Here is a 15,027-nt window from a genome sequence, read left to right on the forward strand (position 1 = left end):
GGACAAATGGGCTGAGTACCAATGCATACACAGGGTGCAGGAGCTTGAACAACATGAAACCCAGCCAGATGGGTGGGGTATAAATAATAAAATTATTATTATTATCATCATCATCATCATCATCATGATGCAAGGGGAGAGGAGCAGGATGGATCTCTTCCAGCAGCGTTTCCCAAACTTGGGTCTCCAGCTGTTCTTAGACTACAACTCCCATCATCCCTAGTAAGCAGGACCAATGGTCAGGGATGATGGGAATTGTAGTCCATCAACAGACCCTGTCTTGGGGTAAGCGTGGGAAGGGCTGGGAATGTGGACCCCCTCCCACCGCAAGAGGGAGACCCCTCCCTGCCCCACAGGACACCCCTGCCCCTCCCCACCTGCGGCCCCAGGGAAAGGGCAAGAGAAGCACAGACCTGTTGAAGAGCTGCAGCAGCTGCATCCGGTCTTCTGAGATTTCCTGGCACCAGGTGTGCGCCTTGGTGGTGTAGAAGAGGTACGTGCGCCGGCACAGCTGCTCCTTGAAGATGGGCCAGAAGGTGGGCTTGGGACCCAGCACCTCGATGCCCCGCACGCGAGTGTCAATGCCCCCCTGAGAATGACATGGACTTCTCCAATAAGGCAATGTGTTATGTATAAAGAAGCAACTCGCGATTTCCATATGATCAAAGTTTGCCCCACCCACACTCGTGCACATATTTCTCCAAGTTACGGTATAACAATAAGAGATCCACATTCCACCCACTTAACACAGAAGAGTGCTGTGTTTTACACTCTTTTATGTAGTAGCTGCTTTGTCTTTTGAAAGAAAGCCATGCTCTTCTGCGTATGAGATGTGCTGTAAAGGAGCTGCAAAATGTGTGTGTGCGAACCAAAAAAGTTCCAAAAAACTATCAGAATGTGGCCAAGCTACAAAGCATTAAGCTGTTTATTTGTCACTTGTCGTCTCACACTGCACTCGCATGAACAACATTCCATAATTCCAGTTACAGGTAGGTAGCCGTGTTGGTCTGCCATAGTCAAAACAAAATAAAAAATAAAATAATTCCTTCCAGTAGCACCTTAGAGACCAACTAAGTTTGTTCTTGGTATGAGCTTGTGCGCATGCACACTTCTTTAGATAGCTCATACCAAGAACAAACTTAGTTGGTCTCTGAGGTGCTACTGGAAGGAATTTTTTTTTTTTTAACATTCCATAATGTCATTACAGTGACGATGAATCTATTCCACCTTGAGAAGTGCTACATTTTCCCAGGTATGGATTGCAACCCTTCAAATGCTTGGAAAATGAAATACTCCGGAAACACAAATGTTATTTTGAAAGAAGGCGTGCGGATGGGCGAGCTTGGGAATTCGAAATAAATGCCCTATTAATGTGCGGAAACCGATTGTGCAGGGTATCTTATGGTCCAGCCCATCAAAGCTGCTCTCCGTTCCACTGTACATCCCTACCTGCTGACAACGCTTGATTTTGATTTGTATGATGGGCCAGAAGCGGGCCATGTTCTCCAGAAGAACCACCCTGCTGGCTGATGGCAGGACATTCAGCTGTAAGGAAAAGAGCCAGAATCTCACCTTGAGCCAAAAGTGCTAATGCAGTTAACAATCTACCCCCCTCCCCTGTGCACACCCTCCTTCCCTGTGTTCCCCCCCCCCATTGATGTAATGAACCAGAGCCCTTCTCACTACAACTGTAGAGAATGTAAAACCAAGCAATTCACACCACAGCAAAGGTACATAGGCAGCTTTTAGGGAGATCAGGAAGTTGCTCCATAGGGCAGAAATGGGAAGAGAGATTTAAAGAGACTATCTTCTCAATAAATGTTAAGTCTTCTGCAATGGAGAAAACCTCGTTCATTTTTCTGCATTATCAGTAAGGCAAGCTAAATCTTTACCTGCTCATTGATGTAATTTCTAAAACACCCCTAAAAATAGCTGGTCCTCCATCATAGCCAAAATAACCAATAAATGTTCTAGTACAGCCAGGTATAAATCGTTATGCAGAAACTGTCTAACTGATTTGGAAACTTTATGCCAAATTACATATTGGTGCCCCAAACATGCCAGTAAAGCAACCTCGTTCGCACAGAAACTCTTCCCACTGCACCCCTCTACTATCTAAAGACCAGCAAGTATCATTCATTACCTGTTATGATGACAAAGATCTGCAGACAAATTGCAGCGGTGGGGTGGTAGAGAAAGCGGTGGGGTGGTAGGAGGGGGAAAGTACGTCTTATGGAGCGAAAAATACGGTAATTCATTGGGGGATGGGAAGAAGGGTAGAATAACCACTAGGACATAAGGAAAGGCAGGTAGGCAAGAGGCAGGTCCAGTAGTAATAGCAAATCTCCAATAGGAAATCACTCCAGCGTCGGGCAATTCAACACAGATAGGTGCTCTATGTCAAATATTGATAATTTGGGCCCAGATTTGCAGCAATATGGTGAAATAACTTTCAAATGTGAACCCTTCGGACCTGAAGTTCATGGCCAGAGCAGTACAGATTTACAGAAAGATTGCAGCACTCACAGTAATGAGCTCGGTAGTGATGTTGGAAGTGTTCTCTCCTCCCATGACCACAATCCGGGCTGGCATGTAGCTGGAGTCCTCACTGGCCACTAACAGAGTCATCTGCCTACACCAGGAGAGAAAAGAAACAAGCGTTCAAGCTAAACCCCTGGAAGAATCCCAGCACCCTCCACAAAACTGGTGGGAGTCATCTGCCTTGAAATCCAGAAGCGTTTCACAATATGCCTGGCATGAAAAATACCCACAGTTCTCACCTCTGTTCCCTGAGAATCGCTCGTAAAGAAAACCAAGCATCTAGGTGAGCTTCTCCTCAAAACTTAGAGGTGCCAACTGCACCAACGCACTCAAGCCCACCCTTACTCTGCTGCCTAGGAAATCCCCCAACCCAAGCTGTGCAAAGAGATTCCTCAGTGAACCCCACCAGGATTCACCTGACCACCACTCCACGATGCATGTAGACATTGATGTAGTGGGAGCCCGTGCTGCCATTGGATTCCCAGTATGTCTTTGGGTTCCTATCCGTCAGCTTGCTTGCTCGGTGGGGGTTTGAGGAGACTTCCACCCTCTCCCAACACTTGTCTTCCTTCACCTCCACATTGGAACCTAGGCCAGAAAGCAAAGTTGAATTGGATCAGGGTTCACACCGATGCAGCCGCCACTTGCTTCCTTGCCCAAATGAGTCGCTCACCCTGGCAAAGGTTGCGTAGGAACACGTCAAAGAAAGGGATGTTGATAGGCTGGTGGCTCCTCCTGTGCTCCTCTATCTGACCCAGAACCATCTGTCGGAGCAAGGGGGGGGCAGAGGAACAAACAGAGGCATTCTTAGTACAGCTCAAGACGTGATCAGAACAAAGTATCTGCTTTTGATCCCTTCAATTTCAGTAGCCCAAACTGCTGAAGAAATTCAGCCTTGAAATTCACCAAGCATCTTTTTTTGAGAGCTCCACCATCTGCAGCAAGTCAAATGTATTATGGGGGATGAAGAAGAGAACAGATACCCAGAGCTTCAAAAGAGAACCACTAATCTCAGGCTGACCTCCTCCGGTTTACCAGACATAACTGGCCAGGTTGCTGACACTCCATGCCCTCTCTCCTGTTATCTGGCCAGCCACCCCAAGCCTCATTACGCCACCCTGGTCTCAAGAGTCACCTGGATGCAGCCAGCCAGGATGCTGGTGGTCATCTTCTTATAAAGGCTGGCATATTTCTCGCAGTCGGTCACCAGGTCACGCAGCTCCGTCACTAGCAGCAGATTGGAGTTGTACCTGTCCATCGCTTTGGTGAGCGCCTCCTTTGTGCCCACGCGACTCATCACCACGGCACAGTCTTTGTTTGTGGTGGCCAGGCGATGCAGGAAGCGAATGAACTCCTGCACAACCTACAGATGAGGAAGACAGCAATGGCAAGATGGTGGGGCACAGGGCAGGGTTCTGCACCCAGCTTCTTCAACAACGTTCTGGACAGCTCTGGAGAAGCCACAGCCGCCCTCTGCATCTCCATTCCCTTCTTTAAGCTGTCTCCTGATATATTCCCCGGGTGGGTTAAAGCTTCGTTTCCAAATTTCCCCCTTTGGGAAAATGCTGTCAGACCAGAAGTCAATGGACAGCTTCAAATGCATCTACATGCTTGTGGCTTTCTGGCTCCGCTGCACTCTGGCACAGCAATTCTGTAAACTCTGGCTTTCAGTTTAGTGAAGGAAGACGGCGCCCCAGTTAGTCCTATTCAATCTATGAACAGACTTTGATCTTGTAGAAGACCAAGGTGCAAGACCACACAGAAGCACACTAAGACTCACCTTGAGCATCGTTTCCTGCTTCTGGCAGGGAGGTGCGAGGTGATTACAAGAATGGATTGTAAGCTCCCTAGAAAAGGGATGGAGAGCTTGTAGCCTCCAGGTGTTGTTGTACTCCCATCAGCTCCAAGCCACCATGACTGGAGTTGTAGTCCTTGGGAGGTCACAGGTTCCTCATTCCTGCTCTAGGACCTTCCTCGTGGGGGTTTCCTTGTATTTTTGTTCAACAGGCATGTCTGGTCTTTTGGGTTAGCCCCACCAAATCAGCTACTCGCTTTCATTTATCTAAGTTTTTATATTCCTTGGATTTGCCAGGGCAAGCTGACAGTCTAGCAGCCTTACTTAAACACAAACTGAGAGAGGTTTCAAGCCACAAAACAGATATTTATTATTTTAAGTCCATTCTGACCACACATGCCTAGCAAAGAATGGCAAAGCAAGCCCAGCTTTTTGTAAAGCTCCCTCATATGGTTGCTTAAAGTGACCCGGAGAGCAACTGTTTAAAAGGATGGACTGAAATAATGATTGACAATTGACTTGCAACTGGATTGGTTTATTTATCCATATGCACATTTGCCAGTCCCAGGACACCCATCCCTGGTGACTCCGCTGCCCTGGTTCTAGAGATGAAGACATGAGTTTCGCCAACACACTTCTAAGTTTGAAATGTGAGGTTCTAGCAGGGCAAAAAATGCTTTTCGTTGACTAAATTTGGTTAGGGATTTGCAACTCGGTATACAATACAGATGCTCAATACTATTCTTCATCTTGGACGATCTTCAAATGACTTCCACTGCACCAGCCCCTCTTGCTTTCAGTATTTCAAGCCATATACCAATTGAGTCCCTCACCTCCCGGTCATTGCTGTTGGCGCTCAGAGAGGACAGACAGGGCTCAATGCACTCATGCCAGGGCAGTGCATCCTCTTGGGTACTGTCCAAAAACTTATTCAAAATCCTGCAACAAACAGAAAACGGTTAAGAGGGAAAACAGCAAGTTCTGCCTTGACTTGGACCCAAGTGCAGAAGGGATGCCACTGCAGCTCAAGAGTCCATTCTAATACACGTGAAACTTGAAAAATTAGAATATTGTGGAAAAATCCATTTATGTAAGCAATTGTTTTCATTAGCTGCTGGAGTTTAATATATGAGATAGACTCATGACATGCAAAGCGAGATATGTCAAGACTTTGCTTGTTATAATTGTGATGATTATGGCGCACAGCTGATGAAAGCCCCAAAGTTGAAATTGTTAATTTGGGGTTCTCATCAGCTGTACGCCATAATCATCACAATTATAACAAATAAAGGCTTGACATATCTTGCTTTGCATGTCATGAGTCTATCTCACATATTAGTTTCACCTTTTAAGTTGAATTACTGAAAGAAATGAACCTTTCCACGATATTCTAATTTTTCGAGTTTCACCTGTAATGTCTCTCTTTCTAAAGCAGGACAATTCTTCTTTTCCCTTTGCTTTTAAGATGCTCGGGAACCTTATAGAAAGGAGACTCATCCACAAGTCAAGCTCACTACAACTCCTACAAGAAATGCCACCCCCATAATAGCACCTGATTGCCTTGAGAACTCCCCCAAACTGATTGGCAACAGCCACAGCAACCCACCAAGCTTTCTCCCTCATGATTGTGATCACAAAAGCCACCTCTCAACACCAGTGTGCTCTGCTTAGTTCCTTCACATGCGGTCTGAAGGACTACAGCTTCCCTACATTGTCTCTGCTGGAGAACCTCCCCGTTCGCGGGCTCCTAAATCCCCGGATTCCAAGTTTTAAGAAGTTCCACAGGTTTCCACATATACCAGAAGATGAAAATCTATACATGACGCCTGCTTAGCCAACAACTCCCCAAGTCTGACAACCTCCCATGCCCTAGTTTAAGACACTGCAGGAAACATCAGACAATCGCAATGTTTGTTGGTCTGTTCCCATCCCTTGAGATTGCATGTTAGGCATCCCAGAAAGTTAAGATGCCCCAATTTAGGTAACCGCTACTCAAGGGACATTGGTCTCCCTGCACCCAATTTGCCTTAACACTCTTCTGAAGCATCCCTGTCCACCCTATGACAATGACATGCACGAGTCCCCCCACCATTTTTGCAGCCTCCGACTCAATCACAGCCGCGCCTCCATCTTTTCCAGCTCACCTCAGCATGCCCATCTGCACAGTCTTCTCGGCTCCCAGCTGTTCAAGGGTTTTCATCAACATCAAGAAGTGCTCACGGTCTGGCAAAAGCTCGGTGCCATTGCCCTCGGGGCAGACACCCTCATCACAAAGGCAGCGTTCCAGGGCTAGCACCACCTCCTTGGAGAAGTTGGTCTCCTGGAGGTTTTTCAGCAGGGTGGGGACATCCATGTCCTTCAGCTCAAAGGTCTCAGACTCTGGGAAGGGAGAAAAAGGAGAGATGGGGATAGGATCCCCGTGAGTTAAAATGACACTCTCCTGAAATGAGTCGTGGAAGAATCTTAGTTGGTGATCGTGCAACGTTGAGTATGATTAGAAAAGCCACATGAGGAACTGCTGGGGCCAAGGTGGTTTTAAGCCTCACATCTTTCATTCTCCCAGAGAGAGAAAAGAGTCGTAACACCAGCAGTTCACTGTGGAAGGAAGGGCAATGGATGAAAGGCACAAGTACACTGTGCTCCAGAAGCGTAAGCGAGCAAAACACACTTAACCAATCTTCTCCATGGTTAAGTACAGAAGACCTTAATGAATTTGCAGGCAAAGGAGAACAGGCATTCCTTGCATACACTTTCTAGTAGCACAAGGAAGAATTTGATGGAAATTAAGTCAAATGTGGAAAAAACCTGCTATGGCTTACTTTATGACTTTATGACTACAGTACTGTACTGTACAGTGGTGCCTCGCAAGACGAAATTTTCGCAATACGGAACGACTCGCGGAATGAATTAATTTCGTCTTGCGAGGCACCACTGTATATGCATTTGTGGTTTGCCCTGTCTATGGGTTCCCTTCTGAGTAGAAACCCTGTGCTTGCATTATGGTGCCCCCCCCCCATTCCTTCCACTGTGCAGCCCCTGAATTGGCCCATGGTGTGTGTGAGATCCCCCAGAACAGCACATGAGGCATGAGAGATGGTGGGTTGTTCCGTCTGGCAAGCTGAAATAGCATGATTGTCTCAACATGACATTGAATTCTTCCCTATGTACTCCCTCAGACACTTCATAGTGACAATCAGCTGGAGAGAGAAAAAAACTGATTACAACTTTGAGCCAAGCTTGTCTAATATTGTACTGGCATTCATACATTGTTACTAATGAATTTTATGAAACGGCGTATTTTTAGAAATGGATTCTTCCTCATGGAAAAATAAAGCACTAGAAAGATTTCTGTCCCGCAACATTCAGTGAAACTAACCCTTCTGCACTTGTGCACTTCTATACTTAAATTGCAGAGGAGGACTAAGGATCAGGAACTGCAGGTCTAGAGCCAGGCGTACCTGCATTCTCCTGGCTCAGTGGCAACTTATGTTCAGCCAGACTCTTCAGCACTATCCGAGCCAGGATCTCGTTGGAGCTCTGGCCAGCTCGGCAGCAGCTCTGCAGGATGGCGTGGAGGTCAGAGTTTCCTAGCTGCTCCGCCAGGCCCTTGTGATGGTTGATCAGCATGTTCAGCACCAAGAGTCCATTCTGCACTGCTGATGAAGCCCTGGGGAAAGGAGAAGCAAGCAGAGGGTGACTGCCTGGCCCCAACTGGAATTACCTTACGAGACTACATTCAAGAACGAATGAACAGGACTATACAAGAGCAGCAATGATCGGCTCCAGAGAAACTAGTAATTCAAACAACAACAAATAAGGCGTCTTGTCAGACTGGTTGGTCGACATCCAATATCCTTTTAAATGTGTTGTGGGAGGGGAGGATATTGGTTCGTTGTTCTTATTTTTACTATATATTTTGTGGCTTTTCTATTGTGCTTTTATGTTGTGAACCACCATGAGATCTGTAGATGAAGGGCAGCGGCAGAGTAAGCCGATTGGGCGCCTGGGGCGGCACGTGTGCTCTGCGCCCAGGGGCGGGGCCAGCCGGGGTAGGACGCTCTGTGGGGCCTCCAAGGAGTCTCCCTGTCTCCTTCCACTCAGCCGCCCTACAGCTGAGGGGGAGGCAGCGGGTGGACCGTTTGAGGCAGCGCGGAGCCTGCAGGCCCTGCGGTGAGTGCTGCCCAGCGTTTTGTCAACCCCCCCCCTCAGTTGTGACACCCAGGGCGGACCGCCCCCACTGCACCCCCTTCCTCCGCCCCTGATGAAGGGTGGTATACAAATAAATTAATAATAATAATAAGCTAAGTGCAAGATGGAGGAAAGGAGATTAAAATATGTCCTGATTTTCCCAGACATTTCAGTGATTTTCGCCCAGACACTGTTACCGATGGCTGAATCCTGGCGACGTCCGGGAAATTCCAGACGTATGTCAACCATATATTAAGAACATGCCATAGTAATCCGATTCCTCCAAAAAAAAAAATCCTTCGCTCCAGAAGCGCTATAGCAGAATTTCCAGCTGTTTTTGGACTACAGCTCCCAACATCCCCAGCTAGCAGGACTGGTGGTCAGAGATGATGGGAAGTGTAATCCAAAAGCAGCTGAAGAGCCAAGTTTGGGAAACTCTGCTCTATAGAAACAAGGGCAGCAACCTCAGCCAGCCTCACCTCCTGCCATCTTACGTAACAGCCAACCAAGCTGAGGGTGGCTCTGATTGGCTCATGCTCCATCTGCTGCTTGTCTCCCTGCCTTCTGCCCCACCAGCTGCTACTGATCAAGGGGATTCTGAATATTATCTCCACACACTAGGCTATCCTTAGCCTCAATTAAATTTAAGTGGTTAACCCATCAGTATGCCGCCAAGGATCCCTTTTCAGCTTACCCAGGTGTGCCCAACATCTTCTCAATAGCTGTACAGATGACACAGAGCAAGTTATCCGAATCCTTGCCAGAAGCAGAACCAATGCTAGCAAAGATCTCCCGCATCATCTGGGCATCTGAGTGGTTCAGAGGGTTAGCCTTCCCACTGCTGCCCAGAAGCTCACAATTCCCAGCACCCACCAGGACTTTCAGGGCCTAGAAGGGCAAAAAGCAGGAACGGAATCAAGATTGCAAATGTTAAAAGCCCTTCCCAATAATAGCAAACCCCACCCTTTCCATTGTAATCCAGTTTTTTGAATGGTGGCCCATTCTCACAAGTGCAGCGACTACTGAACAATTCTAGAAAGCCTTGCTTGGCATTCTCTTGTCACAGGTCAATACGCTTCCCTGACCCACTTGCCACATGCTAGGGGATATGCTTCTTATTCTTCCTGGCCCTGCTGTTCACACAAGTTACGCTTTCTACAAACAGATGAAATAGACCTGTGCAGTCACCAAAAATGATGGAGTACATGTCACTTCTAGGCAAAAGTGGTATCTGTATAAATATCCACCTTTTCAGAAGCAGCTGCACTATCCATGCAATTTACTATGTGGCATTAACTCCCAAAAGCACATTAGTTATCCTATTATCAATTATTATCAGGTATCCACTATTCAGAGTCCATCGCTCAGAACACGAGGAAGTGGCTAATACATTTTTCAAGTGTCTCACAGGCAAACAAAAAACAAAAAAACCTATGACATAAGCTCTCATGTTAGGCTTTAAGGTGCCACAAAACTGCCGGCCACTTTTGCTGCAACAGACTAACACTATTGCTCCACTAGAAATATGTTGTTGTTTTTTAAATCTGTCATGCCAGTCCCTCATTCCATTTGCAGATGCCCACTCAATTCCATACCCCATCAAGCAACCCTCCCCACACATTCCACTTACTGCTAAGCCAGCCTGCTGGACCAATGCTGATGCGGGATATTCCTGCATGCAGCCCAACACGGCCCGCACCCCGCCTTCCGTGGCAAAGAGAACTCTCCAATCGTACTTTGCCATGAATACATAAAGCAGGCGCAGTGCCATCACCACCAGCAGCTTCTCCTTCACTTGGTTGCTCAGCAGCTCCACCAGCATCTTCACCATTTTCTCCCTGAGGACAACAAGAGGGCACCTGTTACACCCTACAGGTGTCTGGGTCACTCACGGTTGGGCAGAGGAAGCCCCAGCCTATGCTCTGACACGAGTCTCTCATGAAGAGAAGCTGGAGTCCAGGGAAAGAGCTGCCCCGAATTCAGAAGAACGCACATACAGTGGTACCCCGTGTTACGCACGTGATCCGTTCCGGATCACGCTACGTAACACAGGCGTGCTTAACATGAACGCCCGACACCCCCCCCCCCCAAAAAAAAACCGGAAGTAGTGCGATTTGAGCGCTTCTGCGCAAAAGCGTTCTGTGCATCCGGGGGTTGCGCGCGCTCCAGAAACGCTTACAGGGTGCAGGCGTTCTTAACTCGAAGGTCCGCAACCTGGGGCATGACTGCATAAAAAACAAAGCTTGTTTGGGAACAGAACACTCAATTCATTTTGCGCTTTGTTTATTCAGTTTTATAAGCCGCATTGTCTAAGGCCTGGGATAACTAAAACATGCTCTTGTTGTTTTTCTTCTTTAAAAAACATACATCATGTGAAACCATGGTTTAGTGTTATGCATATGTCATGCTCCCACCCCCCTCCCTGCCTTCCTGATTTTTTGGTGTGCAACTTAAGTTGACAGAATGGCAACTTAAATTGACAGAATATGCACAACTTGCAGACTTAACATGTAGAATAACAGAACAAGATGAACATATGTTTAAAGAAGATTGGAAAACGTTTATTGAATATGTGGGAAATAATTGCGTACAGCTGAAAACGCTGGCAGCATTAAGGTAAATTCAGCAGTGCAAATAAGTTCTGATGGGTGCAATAATGGAATTCTGAATGGTATAGTTTTTATAAAATATGCAGGGATTTATTATATGTAAAATGAACCATGGAAAGAGAAGAAGGGATATCACTGATATCTTAAGGATGTAAAATGAGTATTTTAAACTGTAAAACAGAAAATTTAATAAAATTATATATAAAAAACAAAATGCAATGTTTATAGCACATTGGTTTGCTATAAACCATGAAGTCGAGAGAGAATCAGTGTATGTGAAGGGAGAAGAGAAGGGATGGAGGATGTGTGTGCCCAAGGCTCACCCATTTAACATGTGAATCAGCCCCAAGGAGCAACAACCCATAATCTACTTTAAAAAAAAAAAAGACTGATTTTACCGAAGATCCTGCTCATATTTCCCCCCTGAGGCACCTTCTCCTGCAAAGCAGTGGAACTGAATGTGGCCCTCCTACTGCTATTGCCTGGGGTGGGAAGGGAACTGACCTGACTGAAGGGCCACTGTCCACTTTGATGACTTGTCTCTCTTGACCAGGTTCATCCTCCAAGATCTTGGTGATGAATCTGAGTCCAGCCATCTGCAGCGCAACCTCAGAACTAGATTTCTGGATTACATCCACAACATCTGCTAGCTTCTCCAGTGAGTTCCTCTTCCCTGTCACCTTCAAGCTGCAGAAAGCTGACCAGGATCAAAACACCGATCAGTACAAGCCACCCACTCCGTTTCAAACGCTCTCTTGTCTAGAAACACCACGACGCCCCTTTATTTTCCATTCTAGCTTCCCTCAGCCCACAACCAGTCTCTCTGGGATAAAAACAAAACAAAACAAAACCCAAAACCTTCCCTCAGTTACTTCACCCCAAATGAACGGAGGAGGGGAGGCTGTCCGGAACACTTACTTTTGGCTTTCTCATCCAACGTGTCTGGAAATGAAAGGCCTTCCACTTTGAGGAGCTCGTTAATCAGCTGTGTGTCAGTCTTCTCTGCCGCCGATGGAGCTGGAGAAGGCACTTCAGCCGAGAGCAACTCCTTCTTTGGCTTTTTGGACGCCATGCCTTCTGAAAGGCCACCACAATCCAGGGGTGTAACGTCCGCATTTTGGCAGTTCTGCTCTGTCCCTCCTTTGCTGAAGGAATACTTGAGATAGACGTGAGAGCTATGCAGGTCACTGCAGGTGCAGCCCTGGCAGTACTTGCTCAGGAGCTGCAGCACCTTCTTAGCCAACTCTACCGACACCGACAGCTGGATCAGGCCCTCTTCGTCTAGCTCCGACACCTTGAAATAAAAAGAGACAGTTATAAGTATGCCGACTCCCATGTAAATACCGTGCTTCTCAAGCCCAGCCACAGCCACTGGAAGCAGAAGGTACAGAGGCCGCCCCTCCAAGAGACCCGGCCACAGAAGAACTGCGAGAACATAGCTTGTGGGCTGGCAGGCCACACTTTTGATACAATGATCTGGTAAGTAGGAAGGGGATGTTCCAGTGTCCTCCTCCCAGGAGCATTGCATGCTTCTCCTCTTTCTTCTCATGCCTGATTCATTCCGCTCACCGCCTCTTCGTGATTTTGCTGGATGAACTGGACCACTTCCTGCTGCTCCTGCTGTTCTAGCTTCTTAATGAAGAAGAGGAGCTCCCACCATTCAGCCCGGCTCAGCGTCCCAGAGTTCTCATTCATCCGATCCGTCAGGTATGGTAGAGAGTACAGTCCTCCGAGTGGCTTGCAGTAGAAGGTCTTAGAAACTGTATACAGAGAAAGAAAGTAAACTCTCCTAGGCCCTCTCCTGATACACATGAAAACTCAGGCCCTTTTCGTAAGTTAAACAAGCGGCTTGGCCACCGCTTGTGCCCACAGCTCCATCCAATGTTGTTCCCAAGGCAGGGAATAAGGTACCACAGTGGATGAAGAGAGTTGATGGTGAAAAGGGCAATAGCAGACGTAAAGCTAAAGAGAGGAAAGGGAGGTTTAAGTACCGTATTTTCCGGCGTATAAGACGGCTGGGCGCATAAGACGACCCCCAACTTTTCCAGTTAAAATATAGAGTTTGAGATATACTCGACCGCAGATTCTCCACCCGGCGTATAAGACGCCCCCCAACTTTTGAGAAGATTTTCCTGGATTAAAAAGTAGTCTTATATGCCAGAATATACAGTATATGACGAGTCTACATGCAACGTGGATCACACAATAAAAGTATTTCTGTGCTGCATCGCTTCAGACCACACAAGAGGGGTCACATATATGAATGCTTCTTTCTTATGGGGGAAAAACTCCATATGCATAAAAACCTAGCGTGACAGAATACACGGTAGCCTAGAACCAGGTGTGCAAGTTTTCTGTATGCAAGAAGTGTCAATGATACGTTGGAGGAAGTGATCTGTTGTTTCTGTTGACCAAACCACAGTTACATAAAGAACGGTGGAGAAGTAATAGACTGGAGATTTTCATCCAAACTTATCAGGTACAGCAGCCAGTGTCGCTATTTAGTTTTATACAAATGTGCAAGCAGGAATTGTCATAAGGTACCACCCAGATGCCAAGCTTGGTTAAATGTTACAGCTCTGTCCAACAATTCTTACCTCGATGGCTAATGGACTTCGTGTTGTGGCACAGCTGAGGAAACCTGACTCTAAGGTTACCCATGCTAATGTCACCTTTGCAACGTGCAACAAGGAATGGTTGACTGAGTTTTTACCGTGAAAAGCAAGGGGGGGGAGCAGGAGGCAAGGAGGAAAGAAAAAGTCTGAGAGAGACAGAGAGAGAATTGGAGACAGCAGGTAAAGAAAAAGAACAACCTGAAGGAAAAAACCTCACAAATGGCTACAGGGCAGGGCAGAGGAGAGACAAGGGATGTCTGCTAAGCTAGACAGGAAAACAAAACTGTAGCGCTCCTGGAAGAGGAGGAGTAGATATGTAAATTCAGTCAAGAAAATATTCTGAATTATTCCGTGATCAATCATTTTTGTGGGCAGACATAAAGCAAAGCATGCAACATTATTCTTCCTCTCTAGTGATCATTACAAAAGGAATATATCTAAAAAGCAGAAAGAAAGCAAAACAAGCAATAAAGGTGACACCCATAATAACGCATATATGTTTACAAATGCACACAGTCCATATAACTTCACCTGTGTGTAGCTGCAGGTTCTCTGTTATACTGGAGACCTTTTCTTGGGCAGCTTCCTCTTCAGGCTGCTCCCCAGAGCCTGTAATCTCTATCATATGCCAGTGCACCCAGTAGGTGCGGCCCGTGGAATGCCACAAAACCTGTGAGGATGAACAGAACTTCATGGTTAGAACTAACTTCCGTCCCAAATCTTCTGTGCCACGTAATGGGAGCTCTGAGATGCAGAACAAAAAAGCTGGCACAGGTGCATACATTATGCAGCAAGTTTAAAGATGTAGGGAACAGGGGGTAGTTATTATTTCATAGCAATGTTAATGATCAACACAATCCTTGATCATGTTACAGGAATCAAGTTGTGACCCATTTTTTTGCATTGTATGTAATTTCATTTGGCAGTACAGTGGTACCCCGCAAGACGAATGCCTCGCTAGACGAAAAACTCGCTAGACGAAGGCATTCGTCTTGCAGAAGGCTGCCCCGCTAGACGAAAAAGTCTATGGGGCTGCCTCGCAAGACGAAAAATGTTCGTCTTTTTTTTTTCGTTTAGCGGAGCGCGGCTGTCATTGCCACTTCGCTAGACGAAAAAACCGCTAGACGAAAATTTTCGCAGAATGAATTATTTTCGTCTAGCGGGGCACCACTGTATTAATTTAAGACCATTCTAGGGCTGGCACACCAGTTAACTGGCTGGTCAAATATTGTCACCTGGCCAGACAATTCTCTGCAGTCAAACGTTCCAAGAATTTCAT

General features: G+C 46.7%; 1 protein-coding gene across 2 annotated transcripts in view; it reads right to left on the reverse strand.

Moving 5' to 3' along the window:
* The window catches only part of LOC117044305 (cullin-9-like), a 54,201-nt gene that overhangs the window by 19,688 nt on the left and 19,486 nt on the right, over positions 1–15,027 (reverse strand). For both annotated transcript variants that reach the window (XM_033144930.1, XM_033144931.1), the window contains exons 5-19: positions 14,280–14,418; positions 12,703–12,893; positions 12,052–12,427; positions 11,638–11,830; positions 10,155–10,362; positions 9,219–9,412; positions 7,795–8,003; positions 6,481–6,715; positions 5,170–5,275; positions 3,677–3,904; positions 3,215–3,305; positions 2,958–3,129; positions 2,527–2,632; positions 1,450–1,545; positions 414–589 (exon numbers count right to left, since the gene is read on the reverse strand). In XM_033144930.1, coding sequence (XP_033000821.1) covers positions 414–589; positions 1,450–1,545; positions 2,527–2,632; positions 2,958–3,129; positions 3,215–3,305; positions 3,677–3,904; positions 5,170–5,275; positions 6,481–6,715; positions 7,795–8,003; positions 9,219–9,412; positions 10,155–10,362; positions 11,638–11,830; positions 12,052–12,427; positions 12,703–12,893; positions 14,280–14,418 — 2,720 coding nt within the window. The remainder of the gene's footprint in view (positions 1–413; positions 590–1,449; positions 1,546–2,526; positions 2,633–2,957; positions 3,130–3,214; positions 3,306–3,676; positions 3,905–5,169; positions 5,276–6,480; positions 6,716–7,794; positions 8,004–9,218; positions 9,413–10,154; positions 10,363–11,637; positions 11,831–12,051; positions 12,428–12,702; positions 12,894–14,279; positions 14,419–15,027) is intronic.

Source organism: Lacerta agilis, chromosome 3 (assembly GCF_009819535.1).
Source record: "Lacerta agilis isolate rLacAgi1 chromosome 3, rLacAgi1.pri, whole genome shotgun sequence".
NCBI lineage: Eukaryota > Metazoa > Chordata > Lepidosauria > Squamata > Lacertidae > Lacerta > Lacerta agilis.